The sequence below is a fragment of the Haliotis rubra genome, unplaced genomic scaffold (assembly GCF_003918875.1).
Source record: "Haliotis rubra isolate DU_JTF1 unplaced genomic scaffold, ASM391887v1 Scf265, whole genome shotgun sequence".
Classification (NCBI taxonomy): Eukaryota; Metazoa; Mollusca; class Gastropoda; order Lepetellida; family Haliotidae; genus Haliotis; species Haliotis rubra.
Genome location: NW_025766725.1, coordinates 198,777 through 213,959, shown reverse-complemented (window position 1 = coordinate 213,959; position 15,183 = coordinate 198,777). Strand labels below are relative to the sequence as shown.

The 15,183-nt window shown below is 39.7% G+C and overlaps 1 protein-coding gene across 1 annotated transcript in view; it reads left to right on the top strand.

Moving 5' to 3' along the window:
• LOC124280322 overlaps positions 1-15,183 on the top strand; it is a 100,336-nt gene that overhangs the window by 29,878 nt on the left and 55,275 nt on the right. Inside the window, 1 exon segment of the mRNA XM_046716218.1 lies at positions 12,417-12,755. Coding sequence (XP_046572174.1) covers positions 12,591-12,755 — 165 coding nt within the window. The 5' untranslated portion in view covers positions 12,417-12,590.

Here is a 15,183-nt window from a genome sequence, read left to right as displayed (position 1 = left end):
CGCGTGATATCATTACTGTACTGTTCAAAGCGGCGTAAAACACAACGCACTCACTCACACAGGATATAGTTAAAAGCGTACCCGATAATATAACGAGATGAATTCTGATGATGTGATCTTAAAAATATAGTATCTGAAACTATTATTTTATAAAGAGAAATATATTCTAGTATTGTTTCATTTTAATTGTGGGCTTTGCTGATCCAGATCAGATTATATACAGACTGCTGTCATATACCTGGGACCCGTGAAGATCCGGGGTAGAACAGGTCTTCAGCAACCCATGTGCTTGCCATAAAAGGCGACTATGCTTGTCGTAAGAGGCGACTAACGGGATCGGGTTGTCAGGCTCGCTGACTTGGTTGGCACCTGTCATCGGTTCCCAATTGCGCAGATCGATGCTCATGCTGTTGATCACAGGATTGTCTGGTCCAGACTCGATTATTTACAGACCGCCGCCATATAGCTGGAATATTGCTGAGTGCGGCGTAAAACTAAACTCACTCACTCCTATACCTGGAATATTTCTGAGTGTGGCGATAAACAACGAACATATTTATAGACAAAACAGGTGTCTAGGAACAGCTCTAATGCGGTAATTACAGAATTATATTATCTTAGAAGACTTGCAGAAAGTCTGGTAGAGCACATCCTTCAAGGATACAGTGCGTTACACTGTGCATCGGTTTCCTCGTGTGACTTGTATGAGCGGCTTTGAAAGGAAAATTGTCTGAAATAAGTCGCAACGCCTGGCATACTCGACACATATTTCACATTGCTGTGAAGTGGCCGATGTATTTGTTGTTACTGACGCCGTGCGTTGCAGGTCAGAATGTTATTTCTTACATTACAAACACTCGAGCGTCTGTTTCCCCAACACAGGAGGAATATTTGCAGCCCCGTGCACTGTTTGTGGGTAAATATTGCATGAAATTCGTATACTCATTGTGTGTAGACACAGAGCCACACAGGCTGGGGAATGTCTTACATTGCGGTTGTGTTGACGGGATGAGTGACAAAGGCTATTGTCAAGGTGTTTGGGAAGCCGGTGTTAATGATGCCGATGACGTTGCTGTTGTCGTTGTTGTTGATGATGACGACGATTATGTCACTGTTGATATAGTTGATGATGATGATGATGGTGATGGTGATGATGACATTGTTGATGAAACTGATGTTGACGATGGTATTGATAATTGACACTTACAACTGAAACAAATTGATCATGATGTTATGGTGATGATGTTGAAGATGATGTCGTTTACGGTATAAGGTAGCTGATCGCTCAGATTTGAAAATGTCTCCCCACGATGTTCTCGATACCCCGAAGCTTTGTAATATTTGACAGTGTATTCTCTTTATGGGGCATCGTTTATCATGATTTTGAGTGTGAACGTTGACGTTGACTGTGCTATAATGTCGTTATTGATTTTGTTGCCTTTCGTGTTTCTGTTCTGGTGTCTTTGTCTGGTGATGAAATATACAAAAACAACAGCACCAACAACAAAAATAATCAGGATAAAATAGTGAGTGACAATGTAAGGATAAACCAAAACCTTTTTGCTGCATTTATGTATTTTAATCTTGATTATGATGATGATGATGACGATAATGATGGTGATGATGATGATGATGATGATGATGATGATGATGATGATGATGATGACGATGACGACAACGATTAAGTACTGCCAGTGGCGAAACTGTTTTTTTATTTTTACAACAAAATTAAAATAATGAAAAACAACGTTGCCGGCTGATATCCTTTATTTGTAAAAGTGATCTACTACAGTTTCACCTGCTTCATCTTCCTATGCCCCCGCTGACAGCGTGGCGATATCCTTGTCTTGGTTGGACGTATACCTACGCGGGAGTCTGCTATCGTGATTTCCTAAAACATTTTCGTGAAGTTTAATGCGCACCTGTATTTATAATAAGTAAGATACTTTATGGTTGACAACTTCTTTATTATATATGATGCGACGTTTCGGTATAGACTCTTATACCGTTGTCACTCTTGCTTGACAACGGTATAAGAATGTATACAGAAACTTCGCATCATATATAATAATAAGTTGTCATCCATAAAGTATCTTACTTACTTATTACTCACCAACTTCTAAAATGCCAATCAAACAGATCAACTGTATTTAGGAGTATTCAGCTTAATACCCGACAGCCTTAAAGTTAACACTCTACCACTTCATGACATTCGACTCGAGAATAGGATGTTTCAGAAAATGGTATAAGGAAACATTAAAACATATCCCAAGATATACGTACTGAAGTATTAAGGATACCATTAAAATACATTACTTTATCGAAAATATTTCGGATAAAAACTAAATCGTTTTCAAGGATCATCTGGGCCTTAACATTTCAAATTCCAGGATTGTGCTGTCCTCATTCAGGGCTTAAGTCAATGGTATGTTGTACTCCCGTGGCACGCTGACACCGCCGTAATATAATATAAAGGGGTGGTAGAATGGCTATAAACTGTACAATGGCACAGGCGAGACTCAACAATGGCACCGATGTATCAGTGTACCACCGACAGAGGAACAAGAGGGTCTTTGAAGGTTTAGCTAGACTAACGCTTAGTCCCTGAATATATAATAATATTGATAGTTACAAATATACCCTATTAAATTGAAAAGGGGCCCCAGGGAGTTGTGAGATTCGGGCCTGAACCTGGGGAATCTACACTTGTTTCATTGAGGACTTTAGCACTGCAGGGAGGGTTAGGCAGTAGGAAAAATAATGTGGTTCAGGGACTGTGAGACAGACTAAAGTTTATCGTGCGATTTGTGATGTAAATAGTTACGTCTTTGTTGTCGGTATGTGGACATCTGAACGTCATTACTGCAATATATTTGAGATCGTAACGTCACTGACGTCGGATGAATGAGATCTGCAGGATATCTCCAATCTGAACGACCTTTGCTGCAGGATACTTAAGATCTGAACGACATTGCAGCAGCATATCTCCGACCTGAACGTCATTGCTGCAGGATATTTCAGATCTGAACGTCATTGCTGCAGGATATTTCAGATCTGAACGTCATTGCTGCAGGATATTTCAGATCTGAACGTCATTGCTGCAGGATATATCTGATCTGAACGTCATTGCTGCAGGATATTTCAGATCTGAACGTCATTGTTGCAGGATATGTCAGATCTGAATGTCATTGCTGCAAGATATCTCCGATCTGAACGTCATTGCTGCAGGATATTTCAGATCTGAACGTCATTGCTGCAGGATATTTTAGATCTGAACGTCATTGCTGCAGGATATATCTGATCTGAACGTCATTGCTGCAAGATATCTCCGATCTGAACGTCATTGCTGCAGGATATTTCAGATCTGAACGTCATTGCTGCAGGATATTTCAGATCTGAACGTCATTGCTGCAGGATATTTCAGATCTGAACGTCATTGCTGCAGGATATATCTGATCTGAACGTCATTGTTGCAAGATATCTCCGATCTAAACGTCACTACTGCAGGATATGTCAGATCAGAACGCCATGGATGCAGTATATCTTCGATCTGAACGTCATTGCTGCAGGGTATTTCAGATCTGAATGTCATTGCGGCAGGATATATCTGATCTGAACGTCATTGCTGCAGGATATATCTGATCTGAACGTCATTACTGCAGGATGTTTAAGATCTGAACGTCATTGCTGTAGGATATTTCAGATCTGAACGCCATTGCTGTAGGATATTTCAGATCTGAACGTCATTACTGCAGGATATGTCTGATCTGAACGTCATTACTGTATATTTCAGATCTTAACGTCATTGCTGCAGGATGTTTCTCATCTGATCGTCATTGCTGCAGGATATTTCAGATCTGAACGTCATTACTGCAGTATATCTTCTATCTGAACATCATTACTGAAATAAGCCATTTCTTATGTAGGCTGTCTAATATCTGAACGGCATTATCATGAGGGGTTATCGAACATCTAAACGTCAGAGCTATTGTCTGAACATAAATGCCGTATGGTATGAACTACGTTTCTATTTTACAAATCTTCAGTGCACTGTCCAGCATCTTCGTTTTCATTAAGAAAAATTTATAGGTTATTAAGATCTCCGCCGATAAAATACACAGTTAAAATCATCAGCAACGGAAGGGGAAATTATAAACTTCACATTCTCGATCTGTTTTCTAACGGTAATTTTCAAGTTGTAATTTTTGGTTACATTTTCTGACTTTTAAGTTACAGATACATTTGTCAACAGAAATCATGTTTCAAATTTTGGCATTGCTTCAAACAATGATTACTTGTACACATCAATAACTGTCATGTTGTTAGAGGCAACCTCAGTATACACGGCAGATTAAACACCTTGACACAATTAGTAGGGACAGGTAGTTGACTTTTACTGGCCCCGTGCATGAAGTCTTGAATAACCATTGTCTATTAAAACACCATGCTAATTGGTTAATGACTCAAATACCATAAATGCCACGGTTGTGACATTTCAGTGTCGTAAAACTAACGATGTACAAAAGTTAATAGTCCACTCGAACCGCACATTCAAAATTGATTAATTTATTAAAACGTATTAGGAACAGATGTACCGGAAACTGGTAAAGGAATGAAATTAGTTGGTCGAACGTTTATAACACCCTTCGATTATTCGGCGTTGTTGTGTAATCACTCATTTGTCATACACTCCAGTTAGACAGATTATATCAGGATTAAAAAAGGTTGGGTGGTCACCATAGTTACCTGTTTACCTGTCATAAAAGGGGAACAGATCCGAAATCACTCATTTTGAAAGATTGTTCAGGATGGGTTTATTATGCACTTTTAATCATCAAATCATAAACAGAAATAACATATTGTGAAGTTTTCACCGGAAATAACATATTTTGATTTATTTATACAACATATTTAATCAACATTGGAACATATTTCACTGTTAGCATGAGTACGGTAGAAATGTTATTTTACATAAGATATAATATGATGAGATAGACACAATATACAAAATATACACTGAACATGCGTGTTAGAATACACTTTGAACTATTTACGATAAATTGCATATTTTGAATTATTTTCTGGATATATTTCATTACATTATTGCAAATGACACGATATACACAACACACATTGATTACTGATCAGTACAATGTTTTGTATAGCATACAAAAGGTGTCTTCTTCCAAACATTGTATTTGGTGGAAATAATGCAAAACAAACTTATAATATCCACTGAGCTTCATATATTATACATTGAAAAACCTCCTCTATTCAGCCTTCACCGACCTTCATTCTGTAATGAAACTCAATCAAGCCTCACCTGGAAAGCGACACTAATTACCCCCGGGGGGAGCTCAGGTGACCCCTATCACCTCGTTGTAACGCGACACGACACGCTGCAACGTCCACACAATCGTTGGGGGTGGGGATGGGGTTTGGGTGGGTGCTAAATATGTGTTCCACTACTTTTGGCATGCGAGTTTTGTACGTGTGATAGCTACATGAACCATTCAGGAATAAAGTATTTTAATTGTAGTCCGTGACTTTATATATTGTACCATATTTATTTGTTATTTGAGCGTGCTTCATAGTCGATTGAAATGAATGAGAGAACGCTGTGGGAAAATCAAACGCTCTCTCGTCTAAATCCCTTCTGTTAGTACGGTGTCAGTAAAGCGTGAGTCACTTTCATTGTTCTAATTACCATTTACACCCATTAAGTATTTGTTACACCTATCGCGTTATAACGAGGTATTGGCTGTGTGGGTATACCCCCTGTCTTGGATATTGTCTAAGGTTCGTCAGACCAGTGTTAGAACTACTGCCGGTAGCCCGTGTATCTTATTTGGGGAAATATGTGTATTGTTTGGATGTGTAGGAAGTCCACCCGTGTTCTATCATCGTGATCATGGCAGAGTCAATGTACTACAGAGGATATGATATCAATGGAAGGTAAAACATGTTTTCTTCATTGTAACAGTACTGTTTATGGGTGCCTGGTACTGAGAGGAAATGGCAAAGGACCATTGTATGATTTTATCAACTTTTGACTGGACATTGCTCTGTTTAATTACCAACTCAGTGTAAAGTCTACAGGACACGTTGAATATGTCAAGCAGCCAGTCTTCAAGTAAGGAACTGATATCAAACCTTGTTATTACCCAGAAAGTTGTTGATTAAATATTCAAATTCAAATGTATTCTTGCATCACTGGTTCTGTATTGATTAATGGTGTCACAGGGGCTTGTAACGCTAAACACTGCCATCACGTTATATACTGTCACTGATGGGGTCTTAGTGCTATAGGACCCGTGAAGATCCGGGTTAGAATTGATCTGCAGTAACCCATGCTTGTCGTAAGAGGCGACTAACGGGATTGGGTGGTCAGGCTCGCTGATTTGGGTAACACATGTCATTGTATCCCAGTTGCGTACATCGATGCTCATGCTGTTGATCACTGGATGTGAGACGTACAGACTGCCGCTATATAGCTAAGATATTGCTGAGTGCGGCGTAAAGCTAAACACACTCACTCACCCTTATATAAATAATCTTAGTACTATATATATACTTTTATATGGTACTAAGACCACATCAATCACAGTATATAACTTGATGACAGTTTTTAGCGTTACAAGCCCCCGTGGATGGTATTAAGCAAGCACTACTACGTTGCCCCAGTCAAAGAAACATTCAATTTTAAAATTCGACTTTAAAACAAATCAAACTTTAAAACAAAGACAGCGAAGTAGACACATGTTTCATGTTGATTAAACTTGCCAGACTTCATTCTTAAGTTCCAGCATGCATGAAATCACAGAACAAGTATACCATGTGTATCTGTAAGTCATGTTGGTGGAATGATGTGACTGACGCCACAACTACTTACCGAAGCGCAATAAAATCACCGGTCTGGTCATCTGGTCTACTAATCTCAGTCCGGCCACTGACCTATAGAAGTTCCACACATATCTGTGTGAGTCCAGCCATTCTCTTACATAGATTTTTGTAATTTCAATAACTTAATTTGTTCCATTTTCATATTGCAGATACTTATCAAGGTCTTAACAATGAAATATCTAACGAACAAACAAATGAACGTTCGGATGTTTTTGTAGTATGATATAAAGTGTAAACATACACTCGTGTATGTATTATTTGTATAAACTTATAACACATGTGATAAATGACCTTGTACAACGAGAGGCATATAGAAGTTGGTATTCACGTATAAGACAAAATGTTATGGATGTCAACTTCCTCTTTGTAGAAGAAGTTGACATCCATAATATTTTGATGGGAATATAAAAGAAGATCTTGACATCCATAATATTTTGTCTGATAGGTCATATCTGTGTTATAGTTGTATGTGCCACGTATGTTCTGTTCTATTGTACATGTACACGCTATAACACAGTATTGTGGTTAACACAGAAATAGACACGTCTGTGATGTGTATTTATTATCATTACGCACATGCGGTGTTACAAAGCCAGCTGATAGGTCAAGGAGTATTGCGTACAATCAAACATCACGTAATACATACAGTCAGAGAGATGGATGGCGGTTTTATCAGTGACCATTAACCAGGTCGGTTTTGTGGTCAAGGCAACTGGTTACACACATACGTGACGCTCGGTATAAAACCGACGCTTGAAGTGTTGATGAAAGGTTCTCTACTACAAGAACTCGCCCAACGTCACGTTCTATAACATTGTATGAAATAATATTGACCGGTTGTATACAAACAAACCATGCCTATGAACACGTCAAGGACGAAACTTCAGTCATTAATTAGAATTAATTAACGGAATGATTTCTTTCATGATAAATATACAATATATATTTGTTCATGACCAAACCACGAGCTATAACACTGTGACCTTATTCCCTGTAGAGTGAGTGAGTTGATTTTTCATGTCTCATCGACAATATTTCAGCTATTGACGATGAGAATACATTAGACTTTAGTAACGAAATTTGATACATGCAATACCGGCCCAGGAGTACATTATAAGAGTCGATATTACACTATAATTGAAAAAGAAGTGCTGAAACGAGACAGGAATATCTTCATTTGATTTGATTAAAATAAATATATTTTATAGAGTAGACAAGAATAGTTTGTTTTATAAAATCACCCATTTAACCAAATAGCAATGAGAAAAAGTTATTATTTAATACAAAATTTCATTTCATATTCAGTACAACATGTCGCTTATGAATCAACTCATCCACCATGTTAGGTTAAACCTCATTTCAAAGTTACTTTCTTGCATAAATTAAAGTATACAAGGCTACTGAATACTATCTAATTGAGATTCAAACTTTGGTTTGCTTGTTGTTTTACGCCGCACTCAGCAATATTCCAGCTATATAGTGGCGGTCTGTAAATAATCAAGTCTGGACCAGACAATCCAGTGATCAACAGCATGAGCATCGATCTACGCAATTCGGATACGGTAACATGTGTCAACCGAGCCTGACCACCCGATTCCTTTAGTCGCCCTTTACGACAAGCATGGGTTGCTGAAGATCACTTCTAACCCGGATCTTCACGGGTGATAAGAACTAATGATTAATCAATCACTACATAATTATCTATATGTATTTCAAAGTCTGTTTAATTGCTTGTCAAATATGACAACTAATTATATATATTTATAACCTCTGATCTAATTATCCAATGATTAAACTTCATATATATGCGTTAAGTATGGATGCTTAGCTCATAACTCACCCCCCGAAGTCATTAAGCCTGCATTCTTAAATGACCATTGGTGAAGGTATGCAAATTAGCGAGGATATAACAGTGAATTATGACCTCATCAATAACACACAGGGAACACGACAGACAGAGCGTCCAGCACACACGTGACCCGTGTAAATGTGTAGGGAATGATCAGCACATGTCATTCGAGTCGTCATCCTTGTTCAGCCACCGTGCCCAATTACGTATTATAGCATGGTGACTGTCTCGCGTATACACGGCCCTTGATGGGCAGGAGATACTGATCATATCATGGGGTTTGTTGTTCCGAGAAAGGTGGACGAGGGTATGTTGGCACAATCGTTCTATTGTTTTGTTCAATTTTTGAGATATTTTAAAAATGTTTTATCATACATATTGTGCGTGTATGATCGGTGTTCTAGATGTTGGTATGTCAATAATAAAACATACCACGTTCTAAAAAGCTTGAACACGGTGTAAGAATCTACACTGAAATGTCACTCTATGCAGTAAACAAGATGTAAGAATGGACACCGAAACGTCGCTCTATGCAGTAAACAAAATGTTGTTCTCTACAAACTCGTATGGTTCATCATATACTACGGATCAAAAGTTTAGACTCACCTAAAGCGTTCACTATATGTTATGTATATATATATGGTTACATCGAAGATGAATTTCTCCACTAACTTCGGGGAATCAACTGCAAACTTTATGCAGAGGATCATGCATCAAATTGCTAAAAAGTCTGTGCAAATATCGTTCATGTGAACTGCTGTGTTTTGTGTAAAGTTTTGTTAAGAATTCGCCAATTTTCACTGATTTTCATCATTTACTGAATTCATGACAATAATCTTTTCAACGTTACGAATTTGCTTTACAATACATTAGTTCATGTGTAAACAGTACCTTTAAACTGAATGGAATATTTTGCAAAATCTAGTTTAGAACAGTTGACTGAAGCAGAGACCATATTATATGGTCTCTGACTGAAGTAAGTGGCTACATTTACACTAGCGAGTCTAAACTTTTGATGGGAAGTATATATTGTGCAGATTTATAACACCCACAAAAGGAAGTACTTGCTTTGAAAGAACACGTTTCTCTGTACGATGATCTCCGTGTTTGGAGTAATACATCGGTTACGTACTGGAGTAGTTAAACCTATTGTTTGACGTCATATAAACATAACCATTTATATATTATTTGAGCCATGCTTTGAACAGTACGTTCCTCAGTATTCCCACTGTCGTCGTATTCACACAGCCAGGCATTCCTTGTCACAATAATGAAGAATACAACTTCATGGATAACATTTCTTGTTTATTACATAGAGCGACGTTTCGGTGTAGACTCTTACACCGTTATCAAATTACAAGTGAGTGAGTTTAGTTTTACGTCGCACTCAGCAATAGGAGGTCTGTAAATAATCGAATCTGGACCAGACAATCCAGTGATCAACAACATGAGCATCGATCTGCGCAATTGGGAACCGATGACATGTGTCAACCAAGCCAGCGAGCCTGACCACCCGATCCCGTTAGTCGCCTCTTACGACAAGCATGGGTTACTGAAGGGTTCTAACCGGGACCTTCACGAGTACAGTTACAAGTGACATGCGGAAGGTCCGTGGTTCCATCCACGGCCTTGAAACTTAAGTCAAAGATGTCCCGGATTTTCAGTTGTCTTGCTTTTTTTTATTGACAGTATTCTTTTTGCGATACCCCGAATATGTTTGTAGGTTTGTCATCACTATCCCGTGCTTGTGGGTTTCATCAAAGTGGTAGAGACCGACATCTCTTCTAGCTTTACTCTAGGGACGGTGGTGTAGCCTAGTGGGTAAAGCGGTCGCTTGTCACGTCGAAGACCCGGGTTCGATCCCCACACGGGGCACAATGTGTGAAGCCCATTCTGGTGTCCCCAGCCATGACATTGCTGGAATATTGCTAGCAAATTTGCGTGCAGCGTAAAGACTAAACTTGAAGCCCATTTCGCTCCCCGCCACATTGCTGGAATATTGCTAAAAGCGGCGTAAAACTAAACTCTCACTCTCCTTTCCTCCAACGTTTAGCTGACACGCCGTTATGCAACTAGAACTCTTTGACAAGCGGTGTTAAACCCTACTCACTCACTCACACTGTTTATTGAAATATTGAAATAGTATGTATTTCATTCTTGTGTTTAAGAGACAGTTTTGAAAGTTTCGGTTTTACCAGTTCCATGTATGCGTTCTGTGTATGCATTCTTTAGTTAGGTATTCTTGTATAGTGTCCATAATTTTGAGGATGCAAACTCACAATGTACTGGGTTTTGTAATATTCCAGCAATATCACGGAGGGGGCACCAGAAATAGGCTTCACTCATTGCAAAGGCGGATTCGAACCCGGGTCTTCGCGTAAGCAACAACCACTGAACGTGTTTTGAGGATGCAGTTGTGACTGGGTGTAGTCGTCACATTATGCAAAGGCGAATGCATAACAACAGGAACGTGTTGACAGTTGTGACGTGGTCGTCACATTATGTTGTTACATACACGTCATCAATCATTTGTGACAGGGTACATTATCTTGCATCGTGGACAGACGCCAAGAAGCGTTGTCCCGTGATGATGTCATTGGTGAATATATCATCACTTTACGTGAACTTAGCAACATAAGTATTTGATTACGATCACTAGTCAGTGTTACGTAGAGGTTGCATGTGGCAAAGTAGTGGTCGATAGCATGGGTTATGACATGCACATTGTGACATTATCAGGGCCGCCTCCATTACTTGGCGACTAACGGGGTCGGATGTTCCTCCTCGCACATGTCATCGTATCCCAATTGTTTAGATCGATACTCTTGCTGTTGATCACTGGATTGTCTGGTCCAGACTCGATTATTTTCAAACCGCCGAAATATAGCTGGAATATTGCTGAGGTAAACAACAAATAGTATAGTGGACTGAACGTCTTTCCGGAGTGCTAAGGGGTCCGGGGTTCGATCCCCGGCTGCATCACACCAAATCCAAAACGTTAGAAGATGGTACTTGTGGTTACCATGTCTGGCTCGCTACACTTGGGGGATAGAACGAGAAGAGGTCGGCTCGGAGTACCATGTGTGATTCCTGCATCATGTTACACTTCGGCCTGGTATCTCGTTAACTAGCACGATAAAACCGACATTAGGCAGGCAGGCGCACACGCACACGCACACGCATACGCACACAACAAATGGCCATGCTGAGAGAGTGAGTGAGTTTAGTTTTATGCTGCTTTTAGCAATATTCCAGCAATATCACGACAGGGGACACCAGAAATGGGCTTCACACATTGTACCCATGTGGGGAATCGAACCAGGGTCTTCGGCGTGAGGGGCGAACTCTTTAACCACTAGGCTACCCAACTGCCCCCTTGCTGACAGAACGATGCTAAGCCGTAAGAAAAGTTCGGAGAGGGTTGTTTATGTCACAGTAGCAGGTCGCGCTCATAATATCAATCATCGGATGCTCTGGTCCGGAGTTCATTATTTACAGCCTGCTGGAATATGTAGCCGGAATATTGCTGAATGCAAAGAGAAACATTTAACATGTTCAGTCTCTCTCTGCAGCAGAACTACGTAGATATGACCCCAACATGTAACTCATTAACTAATTTGGTGTACATGTTAACATGACTAAGTTTTGTTTGAACTTGTTTCAGATTGATGGAATATTCATCCAGAACATGCACGGGTCGACAGAATACTGATGTATTGTGATGCTTTACCTTACTGACAATAATATGGGGGATATCTCTGTGCTGGACATATATCACTGATTATCAAGGACATGTGGAGCATCTGACATGCGATAGCAAGACCCTGAATAATCCAACATGGCGGCCACTACCACCGAGGATGCTGCTGACCCGGTTCTGACGTCACTGCGCAACATTTTGCGCGGCTTGGAAGATGAAGAGAGAGACTCGAGTTACAGACGGAAGCAGCTGAGACTTGTGGCTGTTGCACGCCGGGATAGAATGTACTCAGCACCGGAACTGGTAAGTAGCAATCTGAATCTTTGTTGGAGCAGCAATAGAGAAATTGTTCTTCACATTCGGGTTGCTCTTGTGGCCTAGGGGAGGGTGGGGTAGCCTAGTGGTTAAAGCGGTCGCTCGTCACGCTGAAGACCCAGGTTCGATTCACTGCATGGGTACAATGTGTGAAGCCCGTTTCTGGTATTCCCCGTAGTGATATTGCTGGAATATTGCTAAAAGCGGCGTAAAACTAAACTTACTCACTCACTCTTGTGGCCGAGTCTCCACAAACCCGACTCAGAAATCCGTGTGAATCTGTGATTCTAAGGATGTCAGGTTCCTGGCATGTCTAAGGGAGACAACTCAATCAATTGTATCGAGACGTTTGGGCCACCCGTGGTTATCTGAGAAAGCTGATTGGAATACGAATTCTACTGATTATTACTGGATGTTCCCGTTATTCGAGTTTGTCGTGCCCTGTATGTCTCCATACATCATGATCAATCTGCCACTGCCATTACATAGTTTACTAGAAGGTTGAGCAACCCCTGCCGGTTAAAGCTGTTTGAGTTCTATGTCCGAGATAAGTATACTGGACAAAATAAGTTAGGGATATTGGTATTTTTATGGTTGATATTTTATCAGTGTGTCAATGAATAAATAGATCATTATTCATAATTTCAAAATTTACATATATCCCTAACTGTTTTTGTCCAGTATATAATTTGTTAAACCCATTTCTGTTATTAACCCAGCCCTTATATTGCTTGGATGTTGCGTAGAGCCCATGTCCGCTAACTCGCGGTCCTGTACATAATCTCTTTGATAATTAGCGTTGTGATCCTCCGCCAAATGTACAGGTGTGTCCCTGTATAATGTCATGTCGCTGATAACGGTTTAGGTGTTTCACGTCAAATCCCTTTTTCGATTCTTTTAATAATCACATGTGAGAAACTAAATCATGTGTCCACTGTCTCAATATTGCTACCCATTTCTGGTGTCTCCCGCCGTAGTGATGCTGTAATATTGCTAAAAGCGGCGTAAAACCATACTCACTCACTCACTTTAAATTGCTGGAATATTGCTAAAGAATTGCGTAAGTCGCCTCTCATTTGTACTGCAGGTATGTAATTACTTAACACAAACACTATTGGTGTTTGAGTTTTGATTTTACATTTAAGACTTCCATTTTGTTTCAAATGTATTTTTATAATTAAATCATTAAATTTTATTCTCGCCGCGATATGGCTGAAACAGTAATACGCTCCAAATATGTTAACTCACTGTTGGCATTGTACAGGTGTCGTTGAACATATTATGTTGTTTTGGGCTTGACTAATATAAAACTAATATGTATGTTTAATAACTGACATCAACATTGCTATGAAGTTTAAAGTTCAACATGGGAATGTAATCCTTTGTAACCGTTTGTCTATATGTCACCTTTGAACGCTTGTCGTCTAAAGGCACTTCATATTAACGCCATATAGCAACAACGCGTCAATTGTTGAATTCAGCGTTAACAGCTTTGTCAACAGAACTTGAGATATCGAACCGCTTTTTATGACATATGTTCTTGAAACCGAAGTTTTCATTGCTACATGCACTTACGTCTGTACGTATAAATTGTACCTAAGCACTTCAGGCAGTCATGCTTGCTAACAATAAAGCTTGGGACTTACTTACACTATAACGCCTACGTTCTATACATTTGATTAGTTCATGAAAAAGGGCACCTACACCAGATTACCTGCAAAGTGTTATACTTATCAAACATTCCTCTGATCCTGAGTGACAGCTATAAACAAGCACGTGCTTATGTCAATATCAGTGTGTAGTTATTTCTTTTAACGGCCACCCAGACATGGGTTATAGGTAATAAAGCCCTCCGCGCCATGCTGACGAGTCTTCAACAATATCACACAACGGTTGACCCGAGGTTTGTGGGCTCGGAATCAATGCAATCAGATATGTTTGTATATTTATATAGGTATAACTGACATTCTGTCCCGTGTGTATTACAGCTTTGTCAAAAACATATTGAAGTGTCTGTTATCTCATTATGGATCTGCTGGTCACGGGTGGCTCGCGCTGGGATCTCGTGTTTTGTAGTGGCGTGGATAGGAAGGTACTTTGTTCGTTGTTAGCTCACTTAAAGTTTCGTGCAGTCGATAGAGATATTTCAATATCTCGGGCAGGCATTCAGTTAAATAGGTACAACACATAACGTTATGACTTTGGGTATATACATCCCAACACTGTTGTTTCGAACTCTGATGTGTCGAAGCTACGCGTGTCGCGAAGTAAATACTTGACCCCTTCGTATTCGTTATCCATTTAGTGTTCGGTTGTGTCGAACTTCAGATAACTCGAAGTACTTACTTTGGTTCCTTTAACTTTTTTTGTCGGTCATCTACAACTCATCGGGAGGGGCGGTGGGGTAGCCTAGTGG